Source organism: Nanorana parkeri, unplaced genomic scaffold (assembly GCF_000935625.1).
Source record: "Nanorana parkeri isolate BGI_ZX_2015 unplaced genomic scaffold, ASM93562v1 scaffold1066, whole genome shotgun sequence".
NCBI lineage: Eukaryota > Metazoa > Chordata > Amphibia > Anura > Dicroglossidae > Nanorana > Nanorana parkeri.
In genome coordinates this window covers 9,393-29,191 of record NW_017307334.1, presented here as the reverse complement: position 1 = coordinate 29,191, position 19,799 = coordinate 9,393, and the positions used below count along the sequence as shown (strand labels likewise).

General features: G+C 44.9%; 2 protein-coding genes across 2 annotated transcripts in view; both read right to left on the bottom strand.

The window, feature by feature from the left end:
• The window catches only part of LOC108796145 (zinc finger protein 583-like), a 29,176-nt gene extending 25,966 nt beyond the window's left edge, over nt 1–3,210 (bottom strand). The window contains exon 1 of the mRNA XM_018567570.1: nt 3,109–3,210. The gene's annotated coding sequence lies outside the window, so the exon portion shown is untranslated. The remainder of the gene's footprint in view (nt 1–3,108) is intronic.
• Nucleotides 3,211–9,383: 6,173 nt separating this feature from the next.
• The window catches only part of LOC108796144 (preprofallaxidin-5-like), an 11,469-nt gene continuing 1,053 nt past the window's right edge, over nt 9,384–19,799 (bottom strand). Inside the window, exons 2-3 of the mRNA XM_018567569.1 lie at nt 13,690–13,820; nt 9,384–9,523 (exon numbers count right to left, since the gene is read on the bottom strand). Coding sequence (XP_018423071.1) covers nt 9,384–9,523; nt 13,690–13,820 — 271 coding nt within the window. The remainder of the gene's footprint in view (nt 9,524–13,689; nt 13,821–19,799) is intronic.

The window sequence follows — 19,799 nt, the reverse complement described above, 5'->3', positions numbered from 1 at the left end:
AACCCCCCCCCCCCCCCCAGTGGTGATTATATACCACCAAAATAAAGCCCTGTGTCCCTAAAAAATGTTAAATGTTAACATAAATTGCAAGGCCGATAGTCTGGTCATGCCAACTGGTGACACTTTTGACTGACTGGTGAGACACCCTAAACTTTTTCAAGCCCTGAAAATATTGGACAGGAATGAATAATCCTTGTAAATTTGTATATTTGAAGTGACCTAAACTCAGGAGTTAAATCCTAAAATACATTCAAGCGCCTTAACTACTAACAAAAATGTATCCTATTTGTATATCACTCAGCTGTAGATCCTCAAATCATCTCTGAATTGGTGCTGACACAGTCCTTCCTTCTGGAGGGTGGCTACTTTTGTTCCCCATGGTCCCTGTGTGTGTTGTAAAGTAGTCACTGCTCCAAGATCACTCCCGTGATCGACAACAATTTCATATATAAGCCGAGGGGGGCACTTTTCAGCCAAAAAAATGGGCTGAAAATCTCGGCTTATACTCGAGTATATACGGTAGTTTACTAATTTGTTAATAGTTAAGGTACTTAAATGCAATTTCAAGATGTAACTCCTAAGTTTAGCGTCACTTTAAATATAGCAAACCATTCATGAATTTTGGTCAGATTTTAAAATTAATGTAAGCTTAGCGTGTCACTAAACCCAATCACATATTAGACAGATATATCTGTATATCTATCTAATATCTGTATATATATATACAGCAATTTATCTGGCAATTTACTGGACACACAGTGGCTTGTTGGCTGCTGGCTCTGATCACACAGAGATTTTCCAGCCGGTTCCTTGGATCAGCTGATCGAGGAATGGCGGCTGAAAGGGAGCCGACAAACCCCACACACTGTGCGAATTTCGTCCGGTACATTAAAAACCGTCAGAACATGGGTCGGAGTATGGGCACCTTAACAATACAAATCTCATACTTATAGGGTACTTTCACACCAGATGCAGTGCGTTCAGGTCCGATTCGGGTAATTTGGCCAGCTAATTTTTTTGCGGGGCAGGGTGCGGTGTGATCAAAATAGTGCTTGCCGCATTTTGATCGCATCGCAGGCACAATGTGCCTTGCGATCCCGTGCGCGCGATCGCATTGCGGCTACGGTGCCATTCACTTCAATGGCCTGCCACGCCCCCTCCTGCTCCACAAAAAAGTGAGTCGGCCGCAATGCAGTGCGTTTCGTCCAGAATCAGACATGATTGTACCCTCACACTGTCTGTTCACATATTAAAGCTCAGACACCTGATGCTCATTTGACATACATTGGGGCATTTTTGGGCCCCGTGGTAGCACTTGAAAACGAGAGTTTTTCAGGGCTAAACAAACATCTTCTCCCAGTAATTACCTTTCCATCAGTTAAACAAAAAAGCTCAAGCCCGAAAAACAAATAAAAACGCTCCAAAATGACCTCTAAATGCTCACGGTCAGGTGTGATTGCAGCCCCAAAATCTCAGAGCGTCATTCCAACAGTGATCAGTATTGCAGGAGAAAACGTCACAGAATGGACATTCAGAGATTTCTTCCAGACAGTATTTCAATGGAAAGCCGCCCATACTTTGTACAATCTCCTTTAGATCTACCAACAACAATGCAGTGCAAGGGCCTGCCTGAATGGATAGATTACGTAGGTTCACATATTACGTAAATTTGGTAAATCTAAAGTTGATTGTACAGAGATTGTAACGCGTATGATGATCCTTAAGCTGGCCATACACCTATAGATTTTCTGCAGATTTTCTATGGTCAGATGGAAAAAGTGCAACAGATTCCTCCATCTACGCTAAACTGTGTGGATGGAGGAATCTCCCACTGGGCCGAGCTTCAGTATCTTGCTAGTCGGCCCCACTGGCTCTCAAAATACCTGAAACACTCTGATTGGATGCAGGCATTGTTCAGGTATTTTGAGAGCCAGTGTGGCCGACTAGCAAGATACTGAAGCTTTGCCCAGTGGGAGTTTCCTCCATCCACACAGTTTAGCGTACATGGAGGAATCTGTTGCACTTTTTCCTTCTGACCATAGAAAATCTGCAGAAAATCTATAGGTGTATGGCCAGCTTTAAGCTCACCACACACCTTACAATCTGATTGTACAATCTCCTGTAGATCAATAAGTATGTAGTGCAAGGACTTACCTGGTTGGATGCAGATTGATTGGATGGATTAGTAAAAGGTGCCCATACACTGGCCAAGTTTTGGCCAGTTTTTAATGTACCGACCAAAATTCACACAAGCGTGTGGGACTGTCGGCTCCCGTTCAGCCGGCATTATGTGAACAGCTGATCGAAGGAGTCGGCTGGAAAATCTTTGTACGATCAGAGCCGAAACCCAAAGAGCTGCCGGCTCTGGCTGGGTATGCTGACAATTGTCAGCGGCATCTGTCAGAGTACAATGCAAACAGCGGGTTTCCTCGATCGGCACGCTATTTGTGTTGATGTTGGAATTGCGTAAATTTTTCTTGTTGAGCCCGCAGGTTGAACAAAAATAATTGATAGGTGTATGGCCAGCCTTCGGTTCTCTGATTACATAGATTTGATAAGTTTAAGAATGATTGTACAAAAATTGTATGGTCAGATTGTAACGTGTGTGGTGACCCTTAGATCTACCAACAACTATGGAATACAAGGGCAGGTCTGACTGGACATGAACTGAATGGACTGTATAGGTGTATCCTTCTATTACACAGTTTTGGTAAATACAATGGAGAATGTACAGTCAGATTATATGTCCATATTTAGACCATTACAACCAGCACCTCCAGCTAACACTGTCATTGTAAATAACAGCAGTCAGTACAGTCTCTCACACACACAGGGCGATCAGGGTAAACAACATACTACAGGGCTCCGTATCACTTCATTAGTGACACCAGATGACTATGTGGCACAGCAGGCGATCCTGTACTCACACCACACCAAGCCATCCATAAGCTGCCTGCACTGACAGATCAGCTCCAGGGTCTCTGCATAGTATCGCGCCTGGATGGCCTGCCGAGCTCTAACGCACATAGTTACAACCCTGGAGCATTGCAACAGACACAACAACATGACATATTAATGCATCAAACCATACCGAGAGCCGCAATATACCTCTTTTATAAGCAGAAAATAGGATCTGGCCGGAAGTACAGCAACAATGGTGGTGGAGAGACGCGCGTTCCAAGCCTCGATATCAGTCGGCTCAGGTATAGGGGACGGTGACATAAGCGCCGCAAGGAATGCCGGGGTTTGTAGTTCCTTATAGCAAACTAGTTTGTTGCAATGTGTAACAGCCAACCACAGAGAGTGCCGTGTCTAGACCAAGCCTCGTTCTGAAATAAGTGACGCATGATGCCAAGCCTCATTCTAGATAGCATCACTTCCTGATATCCTTATGGATATATACAGCCTGATATCCAAACCTCTTTCTGGATAGATATACAGCCTGATAACCAGGCCTCTTTCTGGACAGACAAACAGCCTGACAGCCAAGCCTCTTTCTGGATAGATATACAGCCTGCTAGTCAAACTTCTTTCTGAGTTGCTGATGCTATCGCAATACTTGCTCAGTGTTGGAAAGTAGCCAGCACTCCAAGATTACTCCCATGATGGACTACAATCTCACGTTTAGTTTACTAATTTGTATTGAGATTGTAGTCCCTCACGGGAGGGAGTTTGGAGCAGTGGCTACTTTACACACAGGGGCTATGGAGAACAAAAGTAGCCACCCTCCAGAAGGAAGGACAGTGCCAGCACGAATTCAGGGATGATTTGAGGATCTACAGGTGATACATACATACAATCCAGTATTGTTAATAGTTAAAGTACTTGAATTCATTTTTAAGATTTAACTCCTGAGTTTAGTGTCACTTTGCCCTCGTTCACACCTGAACGTTTTGTAGCGCGTTCTACGCTCGACGAACGCTCTACAAAACGCTCAAAAATATAAATCCCATTGTATTCAATGGTCTCGTTCCCACCTTGGCATATTTCCGCCCGTCCCTAACGCGCTACAAAATGGCCCACGCCTGAAAAGGTACAGGTACTACTTTGGGCCGTTTTGTTGCGCATTTCCATTGGGATACAGCCAAGTAGCCTTCGGAAACGCGCGCCGCTCGCGCGACTTTTTTACCGCGAATCGCGACAGACGCGCATATGCAATACGCCTAGGTGTGAACGAAAATTAAAAAAAAGCAGATTCCGTCTGCTCCTGTTTCGATAAATTCCCCCCTCTGTATTTAGGCAAGCCCCTGCCACAACCCCAGTCATATGGACCATTAACCACTTGCTCTCCGGAGCAATTTCCTAATATTTGCGCACATAAAATCTGAATTTGTGGCTGGAAAACAGCCTAAAACCCCCCAAAATTATATATTTTCTGAAAGCAGAGGCTCTTTAGAATAAAAAAATGCTAGTTGCAATTTTTTTATGTTGCATGGTATTTGCGGACATGTTTATAAAACCAGTATTTTTAGGATAAAGTACACTAAGATGAAATTTAGTGCACAGAAACAGAATATAATACAAAATTTGTTGGTAAAATATAAAAGATGGGGTCACGCCGGGTAAATAGACACCAAACATGAAATCGCAAAACGTTACAATACAACAAATTTCCTATATGTGACGTTTTAAACGCTTTTACTGCTCATCAGTTTAGCGTTAACAGTGATTGATGGCCCAAGAATTATTGCTCTCACTCCATTTGCGGCGATATGTAACATGTGTGGCGCAATTTTCATTTTTTCACATAGATTCACCCAATGCATGTTTGTGCTTCTATGTGCGTGTACGTGGGGGGTCTATAATTTTTTTTTTTAGCTTTTTGGATTTTTTTTAACACTTAACTGTATTGCTATCATTGGGGGCTAATAAACACCCTATGTAATAGCAAATATAATGTGACAGGTCCTCTTTATGGAGACATGAGGGGTCTTTCAGATCCCTAATGTAATCTAGGGACCCCAAAGAAGCAGATGAAGCAGAGATCTGCTTCACCAGCTCTTCTCCTGGCTCTAAGAACCGGAGACAGTGCACAGTGACACCGGATGTGATGTAATACACATCAATTCCGGGGCCAGTGATCAGAGAAGAGCTCAGCACCTAGAACAGGGGTGCCCATTAGGTAGATCATCTACCAGTAGCTCTCAATGCTGGTAGATCATGAAGGGTGTGAATGGCGGCCCCTTTATTCCATTTTGGTATATTTATTTAGCTGTGCACACATGATTACCTATTAGCCTGAGTCTGCTGAGCCAAGCTCCCTGACACCTTTCTGGTGGATACTGGTGGTTGAAGTGCTGCTATGTATTACATCAAAGAATATTAGTTTACAGAGGCTGTTGCAAAATACAGCAAGGTGAGCCAGGAGAGAGATGAAAGACAGCTAGGGGAGAGAGAGAGAGAGGAGAGACAGCCAGGAAAGATAGCGAGAGAGGAGAGACAGCCAGGGAACAGAGCAAGGAGAGACAGCCAGGGGAGAGAGAGAGAGGAGAGACAGCCAGGGAAGAGAGCAAGGAGAGACAGCCAGGAGAGAGAGAGGAGAGACAGCCAGGAAAGAGAGAGAGGAGAGACAGCTAGGAAAGAGAGAGGAGAGAGAGCCAGGAAAGAGAGAGAGGAGAGACAGCCAGGGAAGAGAGCAAAGAGAGACAGCCAGGAGAAAAAAAAAGGAATGCTAGCCAGGAGAGAGAGATCGAGGATAGACAGCCAGGAGGATGAGCAAGGAAAGACAGCCAGGAGAGAGAGAGAGAGCGAGGGAGGGTTTTTTTTTTTTTTCGTTGGTAGATCTCATGTAGCTTGTCGTTTGAAATGTAGATCTTATCACAAAAATTGTGGGCACCCCTGACCTAGAAGCTTGCTGATCTCCTTCCAATTGATGCTGGGAGACCTGCCATGCCGCTCCCGGGCTCGCACGGGGGACTGCGGTGCTCGGGGGAGCCAGCAGTTGGGGGTGGGGCACACTCTGCCGCTCGGTACACCCACTTAAAATGGTTAAGAATGTATATGTCAATAGTGATTGGTTAAACCCAGAAGTGTTTTAGTTTTCACCATGACTTTTCCTTTACGCTGGCTTATCAACATAGCAATCAATATAATTAAGAGATGAGATAAAGATTTTAGGCCAGAGTAACACTACTACAACATTTTCATAGACATCTGTACATCAGACCAAAGAGAGGGAAAACTGAGGAGGAAAGAGGGACTTGGTTCCAAATGAGGGACAGTGAGGAGGTATGGGATATTATAACCAGGTTGTGGTCTTCAGCAAAGGATTCCAGATGGAAAATTATACTAATGTAGTTTATTAACAAAAATGTACTATTATCTACTAACTGAGATTTACCAGTTAGCCCTTCTGGCTACTGCCCTTCCGATTTGGATGCCTCCGCTTTTGGGTCACAATAATAAAACGGTCCTCACACATTGGCCCATTGACTCCAGTACTTGGAAACCAGGCTTTCCCCCTGCTGGAAATACAACAGCATATACTTTGATATGTCTTTTGATATGTCATTTGCCAGTGTAGTGCAATGTTACTCTCCATATGCATGCAGGAAGCAGTTTTTTTCTATCTATATGCTTTCCTCACAATGCTGTATTCTGATGTAATGTCCTTCTAAGCAAGTAAAACTTAATTCTGCATTCCACAAGATCTCAGTGCTTCATCATTGGTCCCCATTTTTCCATCAAAACAGCCGCCCTGACCCACGGAGGAAGTCCACTTGACCTCTGAAGGTATGCTGTGAAATCTGGCACTAAGCTTTCAGTAGCAGATTCTTTAAATCCTGTAAGTTGTGAGGTGGGGCCTCCACATGTATATATGTGTATTAAGTAAGAACTGTTATGGAATGCTCAGGATAGCTACAATGTATATACAGATGATATCTAGTGGCTGATAATAGCAATAGCACATCTCTTTTATTAGAAATATGTCAGATTGCATGAACTTAGTGTGGACGCCGTTCAGAAGAAGTCTTGTATGACGAAACGCGTCAACGCGCGGATGCACGCTGAGTTCATAACACTTGGGGATTAGAGCTTGGAGCCCTGAAGAGACGGGTGTCCTGTTTCTAGTTTAAAATTATTATTTTCTATGAAACGTGAGTGTTTTTATTTGGTGTAATAAAGTGCTGATTTTTAAAGACATACTGCACACGGAATTTTTTATGTTTTAATGTTTTTTGGAGTGAATGAGGATGTGAATATAGTGAGAGCCTAACAACAGAGGAGATTGGAGTTGGAAATCATGTGATATCTTACTAGATGCTGTTTGACCATCTGGAGGGAGATTGGAGTTGGACATTGGTGGATACCTTATGATACACTGTTTGACCATCTGGAGGGAGATTGGAGTTGGACATTGGTGGATACCTTATGATACACTGTTTGACCATCTTGAAAAAGAGGTCATTCATTTCTGGTGAGTGCAGATTTATATATGTTACACGCACAGCGGGTGGAATAACACTGATACTAATTAGAGGAAACACGGCAAAGAAGGATTGAAGAGTGTGTCCTTTGCACATTGTGATTGGACATTATTATTTTATATTTCACACAGTATCATGGACAATATTTTTGTGGTGATATATACTCAACTGTTCACTCTGATTGATTTTTGAAATTTCATGGTTAATTGATTTATTTAACTGATTGTACTGTACACTTAGGTGTACTATCTTAGATAGTCCTATTTGTAGCGCAGTGCAATTTGTCATTCATACATGTGAAAGGAGTTATATCTTTTAGCACAGCAGCTCAAATAGACACACAGGGTTTTTTTTCCATAAGCGCAGATCACAATTTGTGAAGTCAAATTGTGAAGTCCCGCGATCGTACGATAATCGCAAAGTGTATGGAAGGCGTGCGACCGTTTCTACTGTACGGTCACACGTCTTCCGTCGAACAAGCAGGCTGGAAAACCCGCCGAGAATCGTACGATTAGTGGCCTGCTTGTTCGACAACTGCCGAGCACTGCCCGTTTGCAGTCATCGGAAGCCCGCCCCTCATTGCAGTCATCGGAAGCCCGCCCCCCAAGATGGGCAGACCGTACGTTTTTTAGATTACTTTACAACCCTCGCAAGACTAAAGTCTTGCGAGGGTTGTAAAGTGTATGGCCACCTTTATGAAGGGATACATCACTAATTTAACAATTGGAGTCAAAATACGAAGGTTTGATGTTTAAAGTGAACCTGTGTATAATAAATACCTTATCCAATGGTACCTCAGGCTGTTTGGACAATTGTTTTTAATTTAGGCAACCCATAGGCTCAGAATTCCTGGGTGCTTTGATCTGCACATACTTTCTGGATTGCTCAAGCAATTGATTAGTCCATTACTCTGTTGGGCAGCCTCAGTGGTCAGTTGGTGAGGCTTAAGTCTTTCTCGCACAGGGCGCCTAAAGGCCTAAGGCCGGCCCTGGGCTTAGGAGGCAGAGAGTGGGAGTCTCTTAACCCAGAAAGTATGCGCAAAACACCTGCAAATTTCATGCACTTACACTGATAAGGGACCTCACATACAGGAACCTAGAGATTCTTACTACCTGTTGATAGTTCTGTGAAGGGTAAGTAATTTACATCTCAGGTAACTTTAACTATTTGTTATTGTTTTTAAATGTATAATATAATCTTCACCCAACATTACCCTTGCCTCAAAATATTTTTGCATGTGTAAGTTAAAATCCCCAGTTTATGGTTATCCTGTAATGTATCTAAAAAAAGGTTTCCATGAGTCCCCTTTTCCCAGAGACAGTCCATGTTTAGAGGTCACTGTACCTCTTAAATGAGCATCCCCGACTTTGTTTCCGACACAAAAAGCATTGGCACCTCTGCAGTACGTTTTACCCTCTGCATCAGCGTAGCTGAAAAGCCTCCCACTGCCCAATATGCCTTGCAGTTTATAGCATTTCACAGCTGCACTGTGCATGGGCTTGACCAAAAGGGCACTGATTAAGCTGCCTGCACATGCGTGACAAGTCCCAGTCGTGCCATTTTGGGCCAGCGCATGCGCAGTATCAGTTGGTGCCCACTGCCAGCGGCTAAATATATATGCTGGAATGTGTGCAGGCACTGAAGAACGCACAGCCACAGATGCCTACCTAACAAACCTACCTACATACCCACCTGATACATAAGGGTGAAGGATGCACTGCCGCATATGCTTACCTAACAAACCTACCAACCTACCTAATACATGAGGCTGAAGGCTACATAACCACAGACACAAACCTAATGAATCTACCTACCTACTCGCCAAACTGATTGCTTACTAAGGCGGTCCTTGGTCTGCTACGGAACCCACAGCAGGTAAGCGTGTTCCCCTCAGGTAATGGAAGTGCTTTTCGGGTAATTGAAGTTAAACTGGCTTTAAAAACAAACCCCTCTTCTTCACAGGCAAGCATGGTTTTCCTCAGCTTCCCTGCGCACTTCCTCCACTAACTCGCCTAACTGACCGGTGTGAACCTTCAGGTTGCCAAGATGGTCCTTGGTCTGCCACAGACTCCACAGCATATTTGTGAGCATGCATCCTGTTTGATAGTGTTTGGAAAATCTCCGCTTGTACATTTTTGACCTGCAAAGTAGCAGTTTATATTACTAAAGTAATTCATCTTCTCTCTGCACACTGTCCTGTTCCTGTCCAATCTTTTTGCCTTCAGAACAATGAAACCAAGGCTTTCAAGCTAAGTTTACTTGAAATTCTTTTTTTTTATTATTGCAGCTTTTTTTTTTTTTTATTTCATATGTAATTTTGAAACATACAAAGAAACAGAAATGTGTTTTAAATTAATCTACTCTTACTGACATTTGCTTTATCAGCCCAGGCAAAAAGAAAACTAATGCTTTTTGTAATATGTGCCCATTCATAGTTGCTAGTGGTGGTAGTACATCTGTCATAGAACATGGCATCCAAAAGACACAAGAATGCAAAGCATGTACAAACGGCTAGTCATAAAATGGGTTAATTTTTCAAAAAGTATGAACCAAACAAAAATGGTTGCTGTTTAGCCCTGCAGGAGGGTACATTAGGCATCTTACACTGTTAAACATCACCATTGTTACAAGTCTTTCTACTCCGCAACTCACCCCCACAGTGTCCTTCCGTGTCACTAATCTACTAACTGACATATCTGTCTGGATGTCACAACTAGGGATGTACTGGTATTTCGGTATGTAGTACCGATATATTTTTTTGGTACTCGCCGATACAGAATACCAATACCAGAAGTCCCATTAAGGAAGCCAGGTGGCGTGTAATGACTCGCCACCTGGCTTCCTGATTAGCTGGGAAGCCAGGCGGCGTGCATTAGCAGGGAAGCCGTCCCCATGCTTCTCGTCACTATGTCATTACACGGCGCCTTGCTTCCTGATTGGCCAGCTTCCCGAGCAATCAGGAATCAAGCCAGGCAGTGAGTTATTACACGCTGCTTGGCTTCCTAATACCGGGAAGTATCGTGCTAGGCATCGGAGCATTTGGGCGAGTACGAGCACCTCGAAGGTAGCAAGCAGAATAGCTGAGCCAAATGCAGCTCGGTGGCATTCGGCTATTCACTCACTGCCGTTCGGCCCCTATGAGAATAGGAGCGAATTGCAGTGAGTGAACTACCGGAGCTTCAGCTCAGCCAATCCAGATGTTAGATCGGCTATGTCGATGTACATCGGAAATCAGCAGCACAGAGCCAAAGTGAATAGGCGACCGGTGTTTGGCTCAGTTCACTTCGGCCAAAGGCAGCTGAGTGAATAACTAGACATGTGCACTGCCAAAAAATTCGTTTAGTTTCGTTTTAAATTCGGATTTGTGTTATTTCGTTTTTCGGGATTCGGGTGTGAAAGTCAATTCGGAATTCGGATTCGGACGAAATTCGTTAGCGGTAGTTCGTTCGAACGTTCGTTTCGTTTTCGTTTCTTATTCGTTTCGTGCATTCGTTCGTTCGTTTGCAGCAAAGTGACATTTGAGGGGGTAAAGTTTTTCTTCAACGAACGAAACAAATAAGAAATGAAAACTAAACGAACGTTCGAACGAACTACCGCTACCGAATTTCGGAAAGGGAAATTCGGATTCGTTTGCATTCGTTATATCTGTAATTCGGAATTCGGATACATCCGAATGTCAGAATTTCCGAAAATTCGTCCGAATTTCGATTCGAAACGAATCGCACATGTCTATGAATAACCCTCTTGGTGTGTTCACCATGAAAGCCTTAGACCATTGGAGTGTATTCTGTTGCATCACAAACCACAGAAGGAAGCTTTTCAACAGGCAGTGTCTTATTTAAAATGAAATTCCTTTGCCAAACTGGTCAGTATTTGTTTCCTCCTGCTAACGGAAAGGTTCTGCTGAGACTCTGGGTGGGAGAGGCAGGCTTTCCCTTCAGAAGAAAAATATCCTTATCTAAAAAAAATGGATTTCTGACTTTCTGTACCTTGTTGTGGTTGCAATTTGTTATGCTTCATAATACAATAATAATAAAAAAAAAACCTGAAACACAGGAAGAGTCATCAATAGAGTCCTTGCCAATCCTCTCAGGTGCTGCCCTGGATATGATGACTGGGGACAGTAGGATTCCTGCCCTTGGGATATGTGTTTTTGTTGTTGTTTGTTTACTTAGGATTACTTTCTTTGGTTCTTGTTTTCTACTGACCAGTTCGACCACTTTTAGAGTTTGATGTGTTTCCTTTTTCGGTGGTGGAAAGTGCTAATCTCATGTACTGTGCTGGAAAGACTACAGGAAATAGTTACTGGTTAGTACTGACCAATTCGGTGAAAAGTCAACTTTTTACAGTTTGATGTGTTTCTGTCAGGCAGCCTATGTAATGTTTTCGGATTCTCGCTTGTCTGCTACCTGTTTTGACCCTTGGCTACATTTTCTGAATACTGCTTTGTCTTCTGCCGGCCCCGACCTATGGTCCTGAGGAACGTTCCTGGGTTCCTGCCTCTTTGGTTCATGCCCAATGTTATCAGTCTGTGTTGTTGGCTTCCCCTCCCCCACCCCATTTCAGCGCGTCGGAGTGTCGGATGCTGAGATCAGTATCCGGTGGGCCCCCCATCTCTGTGCCGGGAGTGTAGGATGAACGGATGATCCGACTCTCCAGGCGCAGGGACTGGGGGGCCCGCCAGCCGCTGAATACCGATCCGATGCTATCCGGCGGCCAGCAAGCCCCACCATCAAGGACTGAGCTGGGCCACCCCTGGCTGAGGCCCCGGCGGTAGGTCCACCACTGAATTGGATGCTGTAGGCAGTGTATGTTCACACACAAAAATGCGTTGAACATACTGATGCTGTGTGCAGCAATCATAATCCATGCTGTATTCCTGCCTGAACAGTCTCTGCTTCATCAGCTTCTTTTGGGGTCCGCAGGTGACATTAGGGGTCCTAGAGGAACAAAGGGCCCTGGTGCAAGATATTAAGGAGATATTATTTTAAGGAAACATTTTGGTAATTTTTCCCTAATATAGTAAAAAATAAAACCCGCAGTGGTGATTAAATACCACCAAAATAAACTGTAAGACAAAACAAGAGAGGGGCGCCTTTTCCTAGTGCAGATCAGTTTTATTTTTCAATTAAAATGAGGATGGGTAAGTAGATGGGTACTCACAAAAGTGGAAATTCACAAGCATTAAGAACAGTGTAGAGACCGAACCGGAATAGTAGCAGTAGCAGTCTGTCAGATGCGTCCTATGTGCAGATCGGAGTGTTGACGCGTTTCCGGGGCACGCCCCCTTCATCAGGCATAACTCCAGTCTCCTCCCCACTTGGGTTAAGAAGGGACACAAAGCCCCTGATTGGATGGGGCTCGATGGCATAGATGGGAGGTGGCTGAATGGATGCTGGGCGTGCTACGTTTAGCCTCATTTGAATCGGGTCTTTTGATCAACTTGTAACCTCGGTCTCCCAGCCCTCTTATTAGGTTTAATAAGAGGGCTGGGCAACCCCTTCAAACTTGATTTTACTTTTGTTATAGATAAAAAGAATCTGGTGTTTTTAGACTTCGAGTTAGGGGTAGATGAGACAGGCATGGTCACTTCCAAGACGCATTTTAAACCTACTCCAGGTAATTCCTATCTCCACACCAAGACTAACCATCATCCTAGGTGGATTATTCATCAGGACATCTGATGTCCTGATGAAGGGGGCGTGCCCCGGAAACATTTGATGTATGTAAACGCATGTAAAAATAAATCTGACTAAAATTAAACTGCTGATGTCTGATTGAATACTATTGTCTTACAGTGTCTTCAGTCTCCCTGACTGCATTGGGGCTGCCTCCTGCATAGATGCCAATACATTAGCTCTGTCTAAGAGACTATATACGACAACCTCTGGCGCTTCTGGATATATTATTTTTGTTTACCACCAAAAGAAAGCTCTATCTGTGACCAAAAAATGGTATAAAATTAATTTCAGTACAACGTTGCATGACCGAAAAATGTCAAAGTACTGCAGCACTGAAAAATGGCCTGGATGGGAAGGGGGTTTAACACCGCGGACTTCAACTGGTTAAATTATGTAAAATGTGAATTACATGGACACAGCGTACATGCTGCTAGGAAAGAATAAGAAACACAATAAGGAAAACAGCTTATGTTAGTTGCATTGGAGTCAATTTATTTATTGCTCTGTTAGCATCAGTCAGCTGACTTTATATTTCATGAAGCTGGTAGACCTTCAGAATGATGCTTATAGTCCTAAACTACCTAGCAGACCACCTGCTAAGTCAGTGACTTTATTTAAAACGCCCAGATGCCTTTTGTTTAGCTCTTCTTTCTCTAAATGGTCTTCATTATTCTCATCCTCTTCATCCCCATCCTCTTCATGATCTTCTCTCCTGAAAAGATGTATATTTTTAGTGGTTATTATGAAATATATAACTAAAAATATACCCCAGTGGTTGACAGAAACCGGGATACAACAAAGACTTAAAATGCTCAATGCAAACAAAGCAGTGGGTTAGTTCTGGTCACCAGTACTAAGAAAAGATGTCCTTGAGTTGGAAAAAGTCCAGCGAAGGGCAACCAAACTAATTAGGGGTATGGAGGACCAGAGCTACGAGACGAGGCTACTAAATTTAAACATGTTCACATTAGAGGTGAGGAGATTAAGGGGGGATATGATTTCCATGTACAAAATGTTTAATGGTGGTAGCAACATTAGCGATAAACTGTTTAAAATTAACTCCGTTACAAAAACTAGAGGCCATCACCTAAAATTGGTGGAAAAAAAATTCCAGCACAAGGGGCGAAGGGGGTTCTTCACAGTAAGATCAGTTAGGGTCTGGAACTCACTGCCACAGGCGGTGATTTCAGCAAATAATGTGGAATTGTTCAAGAAACTTTTGGACGATTTCTTAAGGGACCGTAATATACAGGGGTACGGGTACTCCTAGAATGAGATCCTAATAGGTTGGACTTGATGGACTAATGTCTTTATTCAACCTCAAATACTATGTAACTATGTAAATGCAAGCTTATTATTTTCATGCAGAGTAGGAATGTTGTCATTCTTAATATGTAATACATTCAAATAAGATATACCAAGACTCAGCTATATTCAACGGCAATGTGAGTGATATGATGTGGTTCCTGAAATCTGACTAAAATTAAACTGCTGATGTCTGATTGAATACTATGGTATCAGTATTGTTTTTACACTAGATTTAACACTGCAGGTCTCTACTGACCCAGGGCTTGTACAACATTGGGCTGACCCATGCAATATTCCTTAGAGCAGGGGTAGTCACACTTAAAGGAGAACTACACTCATCCTCATAGTTAGAGGTGTCACATTTCGAATCTATAGATTGGGAAGTGAGCAAACACATATCGCTGCTCGCTCACCTCCCGATCATCTCCCCGCAGGGATTTTCCCCCTCCCCTTTCCTATACTTCAACGCTGACTGAAGGAACGGACAGGGCAGGGGGCGGGCAACAGCTGGCTCTGCCTCTAGATAGGAAGAGCCCGCTGTGAATCAGCCAGCTGGGTGGATCTCAAGAGTATTGTCGGGATCTGTCCCGGCTGCGGTGTTCTCAGTATATAGCTGGCAATAGCCCACTATATACTGAGCTTTGGTTCACAGGAGGAGGTTACTATATGTCCTCCTGTGACCCTAACGAGAACAATGGGATAAAAAGTTTACCCCATAGTTCTCTTTTAAGCCCTCTAGCTGTCGTGAAACTGTAGTGGAGTACCCTTTTACTTTCCCCAGTGACAGGTGTGAGTCCCTTTAACTCAGTTTCCCACAATCCTTTAGGCTCCCACAATTCCCTGGACTCCCGTCATCCCCTGTGCTCTTGGACACGCCCAGGGCATATAGGCAGGGGCATATCTGCCTTGGGCGACACTTTAGAGGGGGTCGTAAAAAATGCCACCTCCAAAATAGTCAGGCAAGCCGGACTGCACAGAGTTTGGCAGCCTCGGCTGCCTAATCTAGCGAGACAAGGAGGCAGAGGTAGAGGCAAAGAGCGGAGGTGAAGCAGCAGGAGGGGGCGGGTCCGAATCCCCATCAGGGGGCGGGTTCGGATCCCCGTTGGGCGACGGAGGACGCCAGTCCCGAAGCACCAGTCGGGCGTGGAAGAGGCCGGGACCTGCAAGTGCAAGAGTGGTGGAGGAGGCTGGGTGGTCCAGCAGGGAAGGTCCAGCAGCGGGCGGCAGATGCAGATAAGTAGATCACAGTGGTGGTTACAGATGTGAGAATTGGTGCATTACTGAAGAACTTAGAAGTGTTTGTTGGTGTAGTGGCAGCAGGTAGAGACATGCATTTAAGTGCAGTGGTGTGCAAGTGTGGAATGACACACTGCTGCAGTGGCAGTGGGGCGCGTTGGTGTATTGCTGGCAGGTGTAAAGGCAGTATGTGCAGAATGGCACTTCAGTGCAGGACCTGCAGTTGCAGTAGGGAACATTGTGTTCAATGGTTGCAGGTGCTGAAGTTTGCATCAGCAGGTGGTGACAGCAGGTGCGCTATGGCTCCTCGGTATCATGGCAGGAGGAGCAAAGGTCATGTCAGTGAAGTGGTGGATGCAAAAGGGCACATCAATGCAGTGCGAGTGGAGATGGAAAAAGAAACATTGTGCAATAGTTTGCATTGGCTCAGTGGCAGCAGGTACAAAAGTGCATGTTGGTGCAGTGCCTGTGGTTGAAGTGGACATTGGTGCAGTGGTTTTAATTGGGGTCACAAGTGTCACTGCAATATAAAGCTGCACTGTGCTGCTTCAGGGCTCAAACTTTTACTAACAGGAACTCCTCATTCTCCAGGCCACTCCCCATACCCCTCACCTATCTCCTTCTTCCTCCTCCTCTGCCACATAGCGCAGTGACTGAGATGAAATGACACAGGGATCCACGCAGCTTGAAGCGCTTACCACATATACATGGTAGTACTAGATTTGTTCCCACTTCTGTGACCATTTGTAACCATGTGTTAAACTCCCCAAAGAGTAAATGCATTTCAACAAAATATAAGTGACTATTCAGGTGATATGAGAACATTTGCCCTAAATTATAGTCTACTAATGAAGTTCAAGGTAATAACAATTAAGGAAACTGGAGAAGACAAAATCCGGGGCTGTTGTTCATGACAATCAATTAGCTTCTATCTTTCATCTTCAAAACTTAAAAAACTGAAGAGAGAAGCTGATTGGTTACTCTAGGCAACTGCTCCATATTTTGTCTGCTCCGGTTTCCTTAAGTGTTATTACTTTGAGCTTCATTAGAAGACCATCATTTAGTGCAGATTTTCTTATATCACCTGAATAGTAAAGCCTTGGCAACTTATATTTTGTTAAAATGCATTTACTCTGTTGGGACTTTAACACATGGTTAGCATTAAAGTCAGTTTTGATCAATTCCCCCTATGGCTTCAGGTTTCCTGATGTGTTAGGGTCTTTAGAGGGGGGCGGCAATATTGCCATCCCCAAAACAGTCAGGCAAGCCGGGCTGCACAGAGTTCGGCTGCCTAATCTAGTGGGACAAGGAGGCAAGGTGGAGGCGAGGAGAGGAGGATGAGCTTAGGAGGAGCAACAGGAGGGGGCGGGTCCAGATCCCCATCAGGGGGCGGGTCCAGATCCCTGCCGGGCGACAGAGGATGGCGGTCTGGATCCCCGTCGGGCGACGAAGGACGCCGGTCCCGAAGTGCCAGTCGGTCTCGAAGGAGGCTGGGACCTGCAAGTGCAAGACGGGCAGTGGAGGAGGGCAGGTCCAGCCGTTGGCGGCAGATGCAGGTAAGTGGATCACACTGTGCTATTAAAGGGGCCCTGCAGAGCCCAGCATAGATTCTGCACAGCCCATCTGAAAGTCTCAGGAGGGCTCTGCAGGATCTGTGGTGGGGTCTATGGTGGGCTCCGCAGGGTCTCAGGGGGCCTTTGCAGGATCTGTAGTGGACTCTGCAGGGTCTATGGTGGGCTATGCAGGGTCTCAGGGGGCTTTGCAGGATCTATGGTGGGCTCTGTGGGGTCTATGGTGGGCTCTGCTGGGTTTAAGGGGGGCTGTGCAGGATCTGTGGTGGGCTCTGAAGCCTGCAGTGCCCACCAGAGATCCTTCACAGCCCACCCAAGACTTTGCAGAGCCCACCACAGATGCTTCAAAGCCCCCTGAGACCCTGCAGAGCCCACCTGAGACCCCAGCTTTCCTGCTATGCTAATAGTGGATCCAGCAGCTGACAGGTTATGCAAAAAGTCAAAAACAGGAAGGGGTGGAGCAAATTTAGTGAAGGGGGCGGAGTTTCATCTTGCCTAGGGCAGCCCCAAACCAGAATACACCACTGCATATAGGTTCCAGCTCCTCCCACCCTTTGGTGCTTAGAGAGAACCTTTCTGATGGAACATTAGTCAGTAGTGGAGATGGGAAGTTCGGATCTTTGAAATGAATCGGTTCATTTTGAACGGTTCATTCCAATGAACCGATTCATGAATCGATTCTTCGGTTCACTTGCTGAGTCTACTGACAAACAAGTGAGCCGAAGCTCTGGAGCTGTCTGAGATCTGAGATTATATTTTGTTAAAATGCATTTACTCTGTTGGGACTTTAACACATGGTTAGCATTAAAGTCAGTTTTGATCAATTCCCCCTATGGCTTCAGGTTTCCTGAAGACCCCATAAGGACAAAGGCCCTTTTTTCATTTTTTGTTTACATGTTATAATCCACATTTTAGGCCTGCAAATTACTTAAAACCTCCCAAACATTATATATTTTCTGAAAGCCAAGATCCTGTAGAATACAATAGTGGCAGTTGCAAATTTTTATTTTTCACAACATTAGCACAACTTATTATCAAACCACAAGATTTAGTGAAAAATGCACTTAAGTTACATTTAATGCTCCAAAATACTATATAAAACCATTTTTTTAACATCTAAAAGATGAAGTTACAACGAGTAAATAGATACCTAACATGCCCAGGTTAAAAATTGTGTACATCCGTGAAACTGCGACAGAATGCAGTACCCCAAAAAGTCCATACACAGCGCTTTAAAAGCCGCTCAAGGTCATCAGTCATCAGTTTAGAGATACGTGTAAATATTGGCCTTAGAATTATTGATCTCACTTCGGCGTGCGCGGCTTACGTGATGACGTGCATGCTCGCGGGTGACTTAAAACATTTTTATTTTTACATTTAATTTATTTAATCTTATTTTTAAAACTGTTTTTTTTTATGTGATAGCATATTGGCAGTGACATGTACTCTTTAAGGTGATGCTGGGTGTCCAAAAGACCCCTGGCATCACCTTTACACTCTAAATAAGCGATTGAAGTGCAGATCGCTTCAAGAGGCCGGCGCTGACAGCTATGGGACTGGAAGTGATGCAATACGCGTCGCTCCCGGTCCCATAGTATGGGGAGGGGATTGGAGCACAGATGTTCGCTTCTCTCCTCCCCAGGTTCCCGCCTACAACCGGCAAGCCAGTTCCGGGCCTGTAGGAGGGCAACGGAGCCTGGGAAACAAGGCGGGGGTGTCGAGTGGGGGCGGCCAGGTTACCGAATCATAGAAGCGATCTGGTGGCAGCTGAGCCACCAGATTCGCTTCTACTGTAAAGCTGGTCACCGGCTCAACAAAACGGAACAGACTCTCAGCGGTTGCGACATGTAGTCCAACGCCGCCCACACAGCGACATCTCTGGGATCCCTTGATCCTCCCCTGCAGCCTCCCGTCTCCCACGCTGTCAGAAGCTGCATACAGTGTGGGAGACACCCTCCCTCCACCGCCTCTCTGCCACCTGCACCGCTACAGATGCGGCTCTCTAACCGGGTGTGTATCCAAACCTCTGTCATTGTCCTTAGTGGTGAGACAAGTTGTTTTACATGCTGGTTTGTGAGTGTGCCATGATGCCTTTCTACTGTACCACTGTTCAAAGCCCATTTCGTGTGCACCTTACTGTATAACTGGTAACAAATTGTTGAGTGCGTTTGTCGTTTGTTTTGCTTTACCGATTTGGTGCAGCGACGCATGGGGTTTCTCAGCTGCCAATGGGATGTGCGGGATCCCTTGTGTGTCTCTGTACCTTTAAGGAGGTGGGGCGTCCTCCTGACAGGCCTGCACCCAATTTGATATCTTCTGCCCCCATGTGCTCCAAGATGGAGACTCTCATAGTTTAGAGTTAGGACCGCACTATAAGAGGTGCCTTGGCGCGGCAGTGCGGCTTACACATCCTTTGCAGAAGACGTGTATCCAAACCTCTGTCATTGTCCTTAGTGGTGAGACAAGTTGTTTTACATGCTGGTTTGTGAGTGTGCCATGATGCCTTTCTACTGTATCTCTAACCGGGTGGCCGCTTGCTCCTCAGGAGGCCCCAGCGGGCCGGCCCTCTAACAAGT